The 14,262-nt window shown below is 54.0% G+C and overlaps 1 protein-coding gene across 2 annotated transcripts in view; it reads left to right on the top strand.

Moving 5' to 3' along the window:
- VAC14 (VAC14 component of PIKFYVE complex) overlaps nucleotides 1-14,262 on the top strand; it is a 94,214-nt gene that overhangs the window by 32,106 nt on the left and 47,846 nt on the right. For both annotated transcript variants that reach the window (XM_019757655.2, XM_074314600.1), the window contains exon 13: nucleotides 13,153-13,309. In XM_019757655.2, the coding sequence (XP_019613214.1) occupies nucleotides 13,153-13,309 (157 nt within the window). The remainder of the gene's footprint in view (nucleotides 1-13,152; nucleotides 13,310-14,262) is intronic.

Below are 14,262 nucleotides of genomic sequence, written 5' to 3'. Positions count from 1 at the left end.
CTCGTTGCATTATTCATTGCATCTGGACTCCATTTTGACCTCCAGCTTAAAATTGGACCCCTAAATTTTACTTTGTTGGGGTCACCAAGAGCTGCTGGTGCAGGCGAGAGGCTGGCCCTGATCCCAGGCAGCGGAGTAACCCCGAGTGGGAAGGCTGGCCCCGAAAGACGGGGAGAGCTGGACCCTCAGTCCTTCTGCCATCTGCAGCTCTCCGGCTGCACAACTTGTCCCTCGCCGTTCTCGGCAGCATTGTATTTGTGGAGTAGGGGTAGGAGAGTTCTTTTTCAGGGGCAGCAGTTATAGCGAGGCGTTGCCATTTGCAGGGTGACATCCCATCCCTCTACCCATGCAGCTCTAGGCTGCCCGTCGGATGTGACTGCTGCACTTTGACTCACCCTTCTCCTTCCTTCTGGGCTCTGGGCAACTGTGCGCTCCGGGCAGAGCTGTGTCCTCCATGAGGCAGTGGGTCCGTGAATCTCCCGACCTCACACACTGCCCAGTGGGAACATGGGAATGGACGAGGGCTGGAGACGGGAGGGAAAGAGGGACGTGGCTCACAACTTCCTGTGGAGGGAGGTACCTCCATCCTCCCTGGGCTGGTACCAGTCGTCCTGCACCCTGAACCTGAGTTGAAAAGAGATGCAAACAAAATGAGAAAAACAGAGATACAGACAAGCAGGTATCTGCCTCTAGGTCCTCTAAGGTGCTCTACATTTCCAGAAAAATCCAAAACAGATGGTTTGGGAATATGCCCTTGACCCCACCTGCCTGCGCGCGTCTGTACACGCGCGCGTGCGCACACGCACGCACGCACACAGCTCTCTTTCCCTTCCCCCACCACCCACTGCAGTGTGAGCCCAGGTGGACTTGGCCCAGTTCTGCCTGAGTTGAGAATGACTCACTGCACAGTCATAGCCCTCATTTCAATACAAAAAGGAAGAAAAGAACTTTGCTGATTGGTTATTTCTTTAGGACTTCACTGGAAGCAGCTGAGTTTTCAGTCCTTTAAATTGAGTTGTTTAATCCCATCCAGCTCTCTTTGCTTGCGGTTGGTTTTGTGTGCGTGTGCATTTAAAGGGAGCAGGAGGAGATGCAGTCCATTAAACAGCTCTGTGCGGTCGCGGCTGTGGAAATGCCATTTGCTGAAGCGCCAAATGTTGTCAGGGCTTTGGGGCACATCTTGTGTACGTCCCGCTGGGGAGAGGATTGCAGCTGCTCTGGGGGACAGTTGCAGGGGGAGGGGTGTTGCTGTAATAGGAGTGAAGAATCCCTGCTTTCCCATCTCTGGGGACGGATTTGGGGACCTTAATAATCAGTGGGGAGTCCTGATTCTGCCACTTCCTGCTTCTTCACCAAAATCATTCCTAAGTGTCCCCTGCCCAATCTCTTTGGTGCCCTTCAGGGCGTACTGCGTACTTGGCAGTGGACATACAGCCATGAATAAGGCAAACTCCCTCTTCCTGCCGCTTCCTTTCTAGGATCTCTAGAAAATGCTCTTTGTTGGGTTTTCCCAGTATTTCCAGACACACCCCTGATATCAAATCGGAGCTCCCTGGGGTTCAAGACCCCAAAGCCCACGCAATCAAATGGGACCATAGCCAGATTAGCGGGGAGGGGCCCTTCCTATCGATGGCCTTGTGGAGCCTCGTTCACGAATGGATACAACCCTTACGAAGGTTCTTACCTCCAAGCTGGGGGCCTCGAGGCGCAGGTTATCGCATGTCTTGGATAATTCTTAATGACAGCTTACCTGTATGAAGTTACTACTGTGCCAGGAATGGTGCTGGACCCTTCACTGTAATATCTCAGGAACCCTCAGCAATCCTGTGGGGAAATTACTGTTCCTATTTCCATTTTACGGTTCAGAAAACTAAAGCCTAGGGAGGTTAAGTAACTTGCACACAGCTAGGAAGTGGTGAGGCAAACTCAAAACTAGATCTGTTTGACTCCAAAGCCCATCGTTTTAAACATGTAACCACCATGCCTGTGTTTCATGACGTGTGACCTTGGCTGTCCCCGTCAGAACCAGCTGGGAGGTTGAGCTCGTGTCTCATTGTATCATCATCCCCATTTCAGGCCACCTTCTCATGTTCCACAAGTTCTTGAGAAGAGTTCTGGTTGGTGTGGAAAGGGGTGTGTATGCTGAAAAAGTTCTCCCTTTAGTCCCTAGACCCTTGTCCACTTTCTTATTGATTTCTAGGAGCTCTTTGTATATTGGGGACATTTGATTCTTCATCTTGTTGCAAGTGATTTGCTCTGCCAGTATGATTGTGATAAACCCACGTGTTCCTCTCCCTTGGTGAGAGCCACTGGCCTCGGGACAGTGTGTGTGCAGATATTAACGATGCAGGAGCTGGGGGGACAGGGCTTCCGGTTCGAGAACCCTGGCTCTGCCCCACCACCACGTTCCGTAGTCCCATTGGCACGTGGCTGCCCGGGGATGTTTTGTCTGCCGTTGTTCCCCTGTTCCACCTCTGTGACAGCTCCGTAGGGCACACTCTTCTGACATCCTCAGTTGTCTCTGCCTTTCCGTTATTGAGGATAAGTGGCTGTTTGCTCAGTAGCACCTGCTCCTTGCAGACTTTATCTGAAAATCCCTTTTGTCAGAAAGAATTTGTAGGTGTCAAATTGATATTCTTGGCACCAGAGTAGAAATCCTCCCATTAGCTAGAGATCCAATTACTTGTTTTTAAGTGAAAATGCACCCCTGATTCAACAGCCTGGAATGCGGGGCGCATGCTCAGAGCTTCCTGCTGGACCCTGGTGGGATGATGGGACCACTTCCTCCCCTGCCTGGAAGATGCCAGTTGTTGGCTGCCTCCTGAGCCTGCAGCTGCCCAAGTGAGCTCTGCCCATGAGCCCCAGAGGACGGGTCCTCTCCACGTTCCTGATGGTGTGGCTGGCCCGGCAGGGGCCTCGGAGTCATTTGTCACCGCCCCCCACTCCCAAGCACAACTGCCTCCCACCCTGCGATTTAAATCCTCGGTGTAATGGTGGGTACGTGTCCTTATACGCTTGTCCAAACCTGTAGAACGTACAACACCAAGAGTGACTCCTAATGTAAACCCTGGACTCTGGGTGAAAGTCATGCATCAGTGTAGTTTCATCACCCGCTCCGGCGGGGGTGTTGGTATCGCAGGAGGACGGGGGCAGGGCTGGTGGGAAATCTGCCTCCTGCTCAGTATTGCTGTGCACCTAAAACTGCTCTAAAAAATAAAGACTGTTTAAAACAAAGAAGAATGTAGAACTTAAAAAAAACAACCTCAGTCTTAGAAGAGACCCGGAAGGACCTCTAGTTCCCCTCTGACTGAACATAGAGTCCCAGACAGTCGGCCTCCAGATCTGAGCTTGAATCCCAGCTCTCACCCCTCCTCGCCATGGACCTTGGGCGGGGAGTCGAACCCCCCTGCCCTGTAAAATGGGGCTAATGACGTCTGCACTTGCCACCTAGACTCTTGTTTCAAGGGACCGTATAAAGTTCCCGCCTACATCCTGGCCCATCAGAACAACCTGTCTGTCGTTGAAGGTTCTTTGGGAGAAGTTGGCCATTTCACTGTGTTAAACTCTCCCACCCAGGAGCAAGGCTTATCTCAGTTAGGTAAGTCTTGTGAAGCTTTAGGGTCGGTTTTTGTAGGTCTTACTCATTCATGATGAAGTTTACTTATGGTACTTTATATTTTCGCTGTGATTTTGAGTGGTGTCCCTTTCCAGTAATTTTTCTCCCCGGGTGACAGTGCAGCCTGGCAGTGAAGAGCACGGGCTTGGAATCAGGCAGCCCCAGAGTCCCGTCCTGGCTCTGCCACTTAATAGTTGGCTGGCGTTGAGCCAGTGGCCTAGCCTCTCTGAGCCGAGTTTCCTTATCCAAAAACCAAGAATAACAGTGGAACCACTCTCCCAGGTTTGTTGTGAGGATCAGATGAGATCATGACTGAAATGCTCAGCACAGAACCCAAAACATGTAAACAAGTGGTAAACACCAGCTCCTCTGAGGCTGGTAATTCTGTGCAGGGCGCAATGGCAGAGACGCAGTCAAGTCGGGAAGGTGGGCTCTGTGTTGCCCAGGTCGTTCTTGCCTCAGCTTCAGCAGCAAAAGCCGGATGGCAGCTGTTCTGTCCTGGGTCCCTGCCTATCTTTGTGACTGTGTAGGTGGGCAGGGTTTTGGGGGCTCATCATCCATCTCCAGGTCTTAGAAAACCCAAGGAGAAGATAGTGGGCAGCAAGACCGGTGCCCTCTCTGTACTTTTTCCCTTCCCACCTCCTCCCCAAGGCGCCCAGCACCCCGGAGTCGGAGCTGCCCCGGGCGGGGAGCAAGGCCCCATTGTCCGCAGGTTGTGTTTGCAGCTCTGCAGGTGGAAAGGCTCCCAGCTGGGTCCGGGAAAGGAGGAGAGGTGGCATCGTTGGCAGAGGACCTGCATCAGGGCCTTTTGCTGCCGCAGACTCTTGCTCAAAAACAAAACCTTCAGATTCCACTGAGATCTGGAAGGGCATGCCCTGCTGGGGCTCTAGATGCAGCCTCCCCAGACTCTGCTCAACATCTCAGAATTGGGGTGTCTTTCGTGTTTAGAGCAGAGGTTCTCAACCTAGGAGAAGCCTCTAGTTTCAGAATAACTGTGAAGAGAAATTGCAGACAGGAGCTTATAGCTTATGTGACTATAGAAGCACAAGAAAAGAATGAGAACCCCCTTTCTAGAAAATTTAGAAGGTAGCACTGTGAGGGCATTGTTCATGGCAGTGCTAGAGTATCCAGCTCAGGAACCCATTAACTGCATGGAGAGCACGGCTCCGCCATCGAGCACACCCGCTGTGACATGCAGCCCTGACCTGGGAGGCTGGGATCGGGCAGGTCGGTCTAAGGAGGGATTTGGGGGCACCTAACAAGAGCACTTGAAGTACACCATGGGAGGAGTGTTGTGTCCCAGTCCAGGGGGACTCGGTGCCTCCCCTGACCTCAGCCCTTGGTACATCTCAGAAGGACCCAGACCCGTGGGGCAGGAGCTCAAGGGTTCTTCTCGCCTTTGCTGAGTCCTGAGAGCAGAGGGTTCATCAGCTCTTCTCTTTGGTGCAAAACTTGGCCCAACTCACTGGAGGCCTCACCAGCAGGGGGCTCACGGGAGAACAGACAGGGCTGTGTTGGAGGGATGTTTGACTCTCGGAGAAGATTTCACTTATTTTCATGGTCCAGGTCCCAGAAGAAACGGAGCTAAAGAACTGAAGAGGTTCTCAAACATCTCAAAGGAGAGAGCTCACGGGGGCCAAGCTGAGTGCGCAGAAGCTAAGACTCGTGTAAGAGACAGCAGGAGAGCTCTGGGTTGTGCTGTGACAACAGACCGGCAGCCTGAGCCCAGTGCCCAGGGCACATTGGGGTGGGCCTGCCGTTGGCTTTCTCTGTCTCGGAGCAACAGCCGTGTTGTCCTGTCGTGTCCCTCTCCTTCTCCATCCTTCATCCCCCGCAGTCCCTGTAAATGCTCCCTTGACTTTCCCTTTCCCAAGGAACCCTTGTCACTATGATCTGGCGGGTGGGTCAGCTGAGCCCAGGGGCTCATCTCTCTGCTTTAAGGGGACCTAGTTATTGACAACAGGAACTTCAGCATGGGGTCCCACCAGGGGTTGCCCCGAACCTGAGAGCTGTGCCGTGAGGAATGGTGGGGAGGACTGAGTCCCATCGGTTCCCCTTCTGACTCGAGTTCCATGGTGACAGGAGGAAGGGCCTGCTGTTGGAAAGTGGCCATACCTCAGTGTTGGCCCCAGAAATGAGGGCTTCCATCTCATTAGAGGCCCCTTCATTAGAGGGCAGCTTAGAGACTGCTGACAACCCGTCTAACACCCCCACTGCCGGCTCCCTCCCTTCACCATGGTGGGTGCTGTGTGTCGGACCCCACGTGTCTGTGTGAGGAGATAGGGAGAAGCGGAGGGCAAACACCAACGTTTATGGCATAGTTCAGAGTGCATTGCATCTGTTGTCTTAACAAGTCTGCTGGCAGTCCTAGGGTCGTTTTAATTTTCCCCAGTTTGACATAAAAGGAAATTGAGTCATGAGGAGATGTCTTGCCTAAGGTCACACCACCAGGAGCCAGAATTAGAAGTCAGGTCTGTCTGATTCCAGAACTTCTAAAACCCCACACAAGTTCTGACCTTGCCGCAGAGTGGGGCAAAGGTCCAGTGGATTGGGGTCACTGCTTTATCCAGGCCAGCCCCTCGCATTGCATTGATGGTATTCTGTCCTTGCCTGAGCTGCAGTTCTGGATGCACCTTCTCTGAGCACTTGGCTCTGATCTGCCCTGGCGGCTGCCCTGGGCCCCGTCCAGAAGGAGTGGGGCCAGTGGCTGGGTGGCTGAGGGGCAGTGTGGGAAGTGGCCCGGGTGAGGAACGGGAGGGCAGGCCTCTGGTCCACGCTGCCCCACTCTCTGTGGGACTAGCAATTCCACGGCGTGTCCTCACCTCAGTTTTCTTTCCCAAAATTCAATTGGACTGGATTGTGTTCGTCCCGACGTTGTGTGGTCCTGACTCGACTCCCCGGAATACTAATGCGGCCTGCTCAAAAGTGGACAGTCTTCTGGAAGAATGGGACTTGTTTTTCCTTCTCATATCCTTGCCTCAGTTTTTATTTCATTCCAATTTTCATTCCATCCACTCTCCGAAACAAACCAAAACAACTCTTCAATTCCAAAGATTTCTTTACAGTCAGATGGTACGATGGGGTCAGATGTCAGCCCAGAGACCCGAGGGGTAGATGTCAGAGCCCAGAACTTGGTTCCTCTTGCCAGGGGCCCACCCCAGGTGGGGAAACGAGCAGGGCCCAGGATGGATATCCCGAACCAGAGAGGCATGGACCCCTTACTCCTGCAGCTCGCCTGGGGTCAAAGACCTGGGACACTTGGCCACTCAGCTCTCCCTATGGCTGACCTGCAGCATGGTAATAGGCAGTCACAGTCCCCAGGGACAGCCAGCACAGGCACCGCAGTCACCGCTAGGGGTCCTGGGAGGACTTTGGTCTTCTGAAAAGAGCCCTTGGCAGGGAGGAGGGGGAACCAGTGGTTAACAGTCCCAGAATCGCTCCTGGCAAGAGGTCCTCTGCTCACTCTCATTCTGTCATGTTTCTGTACTTTGTGCTTTCAGTTCCCCACCTCAGCCACCCTCAAATAAATGGGGGACCCACAATAATGCTGTTGGCCTGGTGGCATCCATTCTGGGGAAGGCAGGTTTGTGTGCCGGAGTATTTATCGCTGTCTGAATTCCTCCCACTCATGCGCAAGTAAGGACCAGATGCAGCACAGTCACTAGAGTAAGTGGGTGAACTGGGGATGCGTGCTGCCTGGCCCACCGGCTCCTGATGAAGGCAGAGGAGGCCTGAGAAGGGTGGGAAGGGGGGAGGCTGGCTTTTCCCAAGTAGGGCCCATCTACATGAGGGATTCCACAGAGGGGAGCTGGACGGAAGCCCTACGACAGAGCCATCCAAACCAGGGCTGTCGTCAGGACGCTCGGGAGCTTTTGAAAACCCAGCTGCTTGGGCCTCAGTTCAGACTTCCTGATTGTTTGCTCAGGGGGGGCCTCGATGCCTGGGCACTGGTATTTTCCACAAGTTCCTAGGTCGGATTTTCATGCCCATCTCTGGTTGAGAACCGTGGGTACAGACCCGCGTAAGATCCTCTCGGAAGACGACAGGCCCTGCCCCTAGCTCTCAGCCTTACGCCCTCTCTCCGTAGGCCTCAGGGAGGTGGCCAGGCCAGGACCCCCTGTTTTCACCTTGCACCCTACTGAGTGCTCATGGCATCTTCAGAAGTCGGAAATTCTCCCAAGATGTGTGTTGATTTTTCCTCCTCTGGAGATGACCACAGCTGGAATCAGCTGAATTTCCCTGACAGCTTCCTGTTGGCAGTTGACGAGGCCCATGGTCAGGGCAGGTTGTTTTGGTGATGCTGAGGACGCCCCATCTCCCCACTGCTGACAGGAAGAGCTACCGCCTAACACTCACTTGCTCCACACCAGACCCTGTGCTGGGCGTCATTGAATGTGCATGATCTCAGTTCATCTCCAGCACAACCCCTCAAGGGGAGCTTCTGTTGTGTCCCCCACTTTACCTAAGAGGAAACCGAGACTCAGAGAAGTGAAGCAACTGGTCAAGAGCTCGGCTTAGATACTCCATGAAACCTTATTTGTCTCACTCACACACATACATACACACACACACACACACACACACTCATCCTGCACATCAAGGCTGGCCAAGTCCCCGTCTGTGTCGTTAGTCCCCTGGTCACACTCTATGGGACAGAGGCTGTGTCTAGCACATAGCAGGCACTCAAACATTTTGTGAGAAAGTGAACAAGTAGGATGGGGGGTGGATGGTGAACTGATCCCACTCGAGCCTTCCCCACGCTCCTGGGCCCTCCCCAGCAGACAGGGAACTGGGCCTGGAGAAGAGCCTGCCTGCCTCCTCAGCCAGAGCTCCGTGTAGCTTGGGATTAAGCAGAGACCTGGAGGCAAGCAGGAGACCAGGGAGCCTGTGCTGCTCTCCTGGTTGCCATGGACCCGCGCCCTGGAGACAGCTGCCCCCACCCCCCATCGCCTGGTAACCGCTGTAACGGTGTGTGTGCTGCTCCTCTGCTGCCCTCAGCACAGCAGGCTTTTCCCCATTCCCTGCCTAGCTTATGGGGGAAATTTATAACCCTGAGAGTGCACCCTCTTGGTCAGGGGTCTGGCATGATGCAAATGAGCAATGGTTGGCATCAGCAGGAAGGAGACCCTGGGGGTGGGAGGGAAGGGGACCTGGGGATTCGGACTCCCAAGTTGTCTTGTGAGGCTGGCCTTTTTTTTTCTCTACCCCCAGAGGGATGGTGACTGCAATGTTTTAAGCTGCCAGTACCCACACTGTGTTAGTGGAACTTAACAGTAAGAATTAGGTGTGAGCCTTTGGCATATTTTTGCATATATGGTGCAGAACTAGGCACTTAGGTAAGGATTTCAAAATTTATTAAAAATGGAAAAAGAAAAGCAAGAGTCCTGATCCCTAAGGACATGCCTTCAAAGTCAGTCAACACAAACCAAGATATAATCTTTTGTTTTTTAAGTTCTTTTTGCTTTACTGAGACAAACGGTTTTTAATCAAGGTGGCTTTCTCAATGGTAAATAAAATAGGTCTAAGCCTACACGATCCTTCTCTCCCAGCCCTAAATTTAAGTGTGCTTTTTGGCAGTGCTTTCCTTGCTGGTTGCAGAAGGCAGGGCTATAGGAGCCGCCCTCCAGGAGATGCTGTGCATGGCCTGCTCTGACCCTGAGAATGTTACCCCTTCCCAGGCCGTTTAGTCTGTGTCCAAGTGGGGCCTGCAACCGTCCCTGTGGCCTTCCCTCACCTCCCCCAGGAGACTCGTCCTGGGATGACAACCTGGCCTAAGAGGGTCTGTTCTCTGACCCATTCCACCAGCAACAGGAGCCATTCTGTATGTGGTTGGGGACCAAGAGCCCGATCCGCTGGGCTACAGCCCTTGTAAAGGAAGCGGAAGGCCTCCCAGCTTCTGTGGAAGCCTGGCTTCGGTCCCTCCGCACTTACTCTCAGTTCCACTTCCCAAGAGTTAGGAACAGCCCAACCTGACCCAGATCTCCGGCACATCTCCTGCACGGCCCCACTGCTCTGGGAAGAGGCATCAGGTAGCCCTTGGCAGCGGCCCCCTTGGGCCAGACTGCAGCCTCCAGGACCTTTAGCCTGAATTCACCTCTTCTGCCAGCACCTAGTGTGTCCCTTGGAAACACTTTTGCAGCTTCCTCCTGGCTGGGACTGGAGAGGGCCCAGCTTGGGGATTTCCTTTGCTTCTCTCAGGCCTGGAAGGCTGAGCCAGTGGACATCTGGAGCCCAATCAGCTGACCAGTGGCCTAGCCAAACTTTTGACAAAAGTTTCTTAGAGATAAGTGGGTAGAATGAAGGGGGCGGCCTCTCCATCCATCCCCTTGGCCGAAGCTGTTCAAAACCATCCATCTTCCATTTCCTGCCTGGCACTGTAGATCAGCAAGTATTTATTCAGTATCTGCTGATGCCTCGCCCTGGGACTTCCTGGTCAGGAGTCCTGGTGGGAGGCAAGGACGGATCTCCCAGCCTAGGGACGTGGCCTTGCACAGCTCTGGGTCTCCAGCTGTTCCCAGGTGGTGAAGGAGTGGCTGGTAGCACCTCAGGGACAGAGAAAAGGGAGTTCCTGCCACAAGGGGTTTTCCAGGACTGGTCTGTGGACCAGATGTTGGGACAGGGCGTGCCTGGATGGACCATTGAAAGCAGGAAGGGAAACAGCTGCCATCCCAGAGAGACTGTCCCTGGCTTGCTGGAATGCAGTGGCCCCGTCCATATGATTCCCCTCCCACACTGAAAGATGCCCTTTGCTGGTGTCTAGTCCCCGCCTAGAAGGAAAGGCTTTCTCAGGAATCCCCCAGCTTCCTTGTGTTTGCTCCCCAAGCCATAGAGGGTATGAAGCCCCCTCCCGCTCACTCCTGTGGCCTTCCCTTCAGAGTTGCTTTGTCAGATGTTTTCCACACCCAGTTGCCACCGACCTTTTCACTCCAAGATGGCCAGCTCACTCCGCTCCAGGATGAGGGACCAGCTGATGTGTCTTCCCCACCCCCAGCCTGTTGCCATGGTAACGGCAGGCGCTCCTGCTCCTGCAGAATATTGCTTTCTTGTAACCTTCCTCCCTCCCTCTCTTTCCCCCCTTCTTTCTCTCACACAAAAAGAAAGCACAAGTGTTTTATATTCATTTTGCAAAAAGCTGTGCAGTGCATACTAATTGGCGTGGCTTCCCCCTACTTTGAGCCTTTCCCATTCTTGGAGCCAGGATTACAGGGCAGCCTGCTCGTTGGAGGGAGGACTAGCGCTGCTTCTAGAGGCCAAGAAGCGCATCTGTAGCTCAGGGCCTTTCGTCTAGTCCTTGAGCAGGTGCCCCGTAAGCAAGGCTGCTGAGGTCGCTGTGTCCTTGTCCCAGAGCATCCTGTCCACAGACCAACAGCTATGGGTTCTTCAGGGGGTGGAGCACTAAAACCCTGGCACAGAGACACAAATCCAGGTCCAGCTGGACGGCGGCCCCTCTGTTGCCCTGTCCCAGGCCCCTGTTGACATTGCCTCCTAGGGCCTTCCCTCCCAAGGGGACTTCTCGTCGCTCCCCAGGCTGGACTGAGTGGGGTTTGCTGCTCAGCTGGACTTGATGAGCACAGGAGCCTGGATGTCAGAGCCACCTCGGAACCCCCGAGTGGCATTCCACAAGCTCCGCATTCCCCTCTTCAGGCCATTCCTTGCCCTCCATTTTGGCAGCCCCGACCCCTCCTTGCCTGTAGGAGGCTAGAGGAGATTGTGGTGCTATTCTCCCAATCCTGCTCTGAGGGACTGGAAGGCACCGTGTGCGTTCGTGTGTGTGTGTGTGTGTGTACATACAAGTACATGTGGTGTTGCCCCAGGCAGGGCTGTCTGTCTTTGGGCTTTTTGCCAGCCCCTGGGGACTGGAGACAATTCTTTTGATACGTAAGCACAGGAGGAGTGGCTGGGATTACTGCAGGAACCTGTAGACAACACTTCCAGCTTTAATTGTGCAACTGAAGTGTAATTTGCATTCATTTGCCATTTGGTGTTAAACTTTCTAAAAGAAGAATTCAGAAAGTAAAATATGCTGCTTTGCTGGCTGTGCTCTCCAATGGGGCGGGAGGAGGTGGTACAGAGATGGGCGGTGCAGCTTCTCTTCATGGGGAATGAAGTCTGAGCCCGCCATGTGGGCACCACTGCCCCTGCCCCATCCCTACTCCAGGGCCGCTGACCGTGTTCTGCTGTGGTGCCAAAGGTCTTGTAACACAAGTGATGCATCAAGTGTCAACTATAATCTTCATGACAGCCTTCCCCAGATGAGGAAACTGAGGCCCAGGTACTTCCGAAGCACCCCGTTCCCCTCAGGCCAAGTTGCTGACTGCCATGGCACTTGCGGCACATCTGTGACCTCCTCAGAGTCCTGTCCTGTTCAGCTTTGCATCTCCTCGAACCAGCACAGGTCCCTGCCCGCAGCCGGTGCTCAGTAGCTGCTGCGGAAGAGGGGTTGTGCGGCTGAAATTAACTGGTGCTCCAGTTTGGGTTTGAAATGGACTCCTGTTACCTTGAGCAGGTGACTGTAAGGTGAGACTCACAACAAGTGAAGGCATGAATTCTGGCTGGCTGGGAGCAAGGACAGGTTCCTCCTCTGGCCTCCCCCTTCTCTTGCAGCCTGGCCCTGGGGCCACTCAGAGGTTGGGGACATTTCGCAGTGGCCAGGCCTCTAAGGTGTTGCTGCTTCTTCCTAAGCGTCTTTTCTGACTGGGAAATCAACACCCATCGGCAACGTGGTGTGGGTCAGTGTAGCCCTTGTGGGGACGGGATCAAGCTGAGTGTGGCCTGGCGCCAGCTCCCTCGTACTTTCTCACTTGCTGCCTGGAGGATGAGTGCCCTTGTACACCTGCGCAGCCAGGCCTGAGAGGAAAAGCCTGCGGTTAGGGGTACAGTGGGGCTGACAAGATGTGAAGACACAGGTCGCCTCCTCGAGCCCTTCAGCTCTCCTGGGAGTCCGAACCAGGTGTGAGAGTGTGGGAGGTCAGCGAGGCCCACCACCATCACCACCACCATGGCCATGGGCAGAGCAAGAGGCAGATTGCTCTTGAGGACCACGGGATTGGGAATTAGGGTGCCAGTTGGGGGTTTTAACTTGACGTTTTTTTAGGTGCAGTTCACATATCATTCACCCTTTTAAAGTATACAAGCAACTCGGGGTTTTAGCATTTTCATGTGGTGGTGCATCCTTCACCACTGATTACAGAGCATGTTCCTCACCCCAAAAAGAAACCCTGTGGCCATTAGCAGTCACCTCCTGTGTCTCCTTCCCCCAGCCGCTGGCAACCACTAATCTACTTTCTGTCTCTATGGGTTTACTTATTCTGGACATTTCACATAGTGCATCTGGCTTCTTTCACTCTGCAGAAGTTTTTAAGGTTCATCCGTGTTGTACCCGGTATCAGACCTTCATTCCTTACTATCGCCAAGTCACTCCCTGGCGTGGATATGCCACATTCTGTTCTCCGTTTATCAATCGATAGGTGTTTGGAGTAACATCCACAGCTGCCTGTGGAGGTGCTTGTCCCTCATCATCCGCGTTTCTTCCCTAGGTTATCCTGAAGGATCTGGAGGTGTTGGCAGAAATTGCTTCCTCCCCTGCAGGCCAAACGGATGACCCAAGCCCCCTCGATGGCCCTGACTTCCGGGTCAGCCACTCCGAGCTTCAGATGCCCACCGCTGGCAGAGGTGGCCTACTGACCACTCCTGGTAAGTAATCCCCTGACGAGTCCAGCCTCACGGACCTGGGAATGCTAGTGCTCGGTCTCGTCCTGGACTGGACCATCCTTGGGGCTATCACTCATGAGCCCTGAGCTCTGCCAGAGTGTGACAGGTTAGTGGTCTGCCACTCTCCAAGAGGCACGTGGACCTCGCCATGCTGCTGCCTCCTAGCTCACACTCGAGCAGCCCCGTCACCCCAGGGAGAAACCCTCGTATCCCTTTTTCCTCATCTTCCTGCACTGGTTCATCCTTTGGAGCCATTGGCTAACTGTAAAACCGTCTGAATCAGCTGATTGTCTCTTTCCTTGGGGCAGCATCTCACCAGTCAGGAATCAAGCGGCTTTGGAGTTGAGTCTCACAGGTGGAAGACTAGGCAGCCATTTCCTTCCTCAACAAGAAGCTAAAAATAGCTCTCAACATGGCAGGCAGCCCAGGCAAAAGACAGCATAATTCAAACAGGATGTTTCCGGGCAGCCCTTGGCCATGAAGGTGGCCGTGGCGTTCCTGGTGGTCACCCTTCGGGCTCCTTCTAGACATCAGCCGGCCCTGCTCCCAGGCCAGTGCGATGTCCAGCACCTCCCTCCCAGGTAGATGCCAGTTCCCGCCAACGACACCATCCTGAAAAATGCCCAGGGATGCACGTCAATAGGAAAGTACCCAGAGAATCTTGGGTGTTTGCCTGGAGTCTCTTTGTCCCCTGAGCAGCTCTTGACATCCAGGCACAGGCCCTAGACAGCTTTTCTGATACAGAAGCCAGACATCAAATAGATTTGGGGCCTTTCGGCAGCAGCCTCCCTCCTGCAGGCCTCCCAGGCTGGTCCTAGAGAACACCTGGAAACACCTGCTCACTGGAGCCACCGGAACCCTGACTGCAGGCCTGATGCACCCCAAGACTGCGAGGTCATCACAGAAGGCCCGGTGCATTGAAGACGTCTCCCCAG

Source organism: Rhinolophus sinicus, linkage group LG11 (assembly GCF_036562045.2).
Source record: "Rhinolophus sinicus isolate RSC01 linkage group LG11, ASM3656204v1, whole genome shotgun sequence".
Classification (NCBI taxonomy): domain Eukaryota; kingdom Metazoa; phylum Chordata; class Mammalia; order Chiroptera; family Rhinolophidae; genus Rhinolophus; species Rhinolophus sinicus.
Note: the sequence above shows the minus strand (reverse complement) of the source record. Positions and strands in the feature narration are given on the sequence as shown.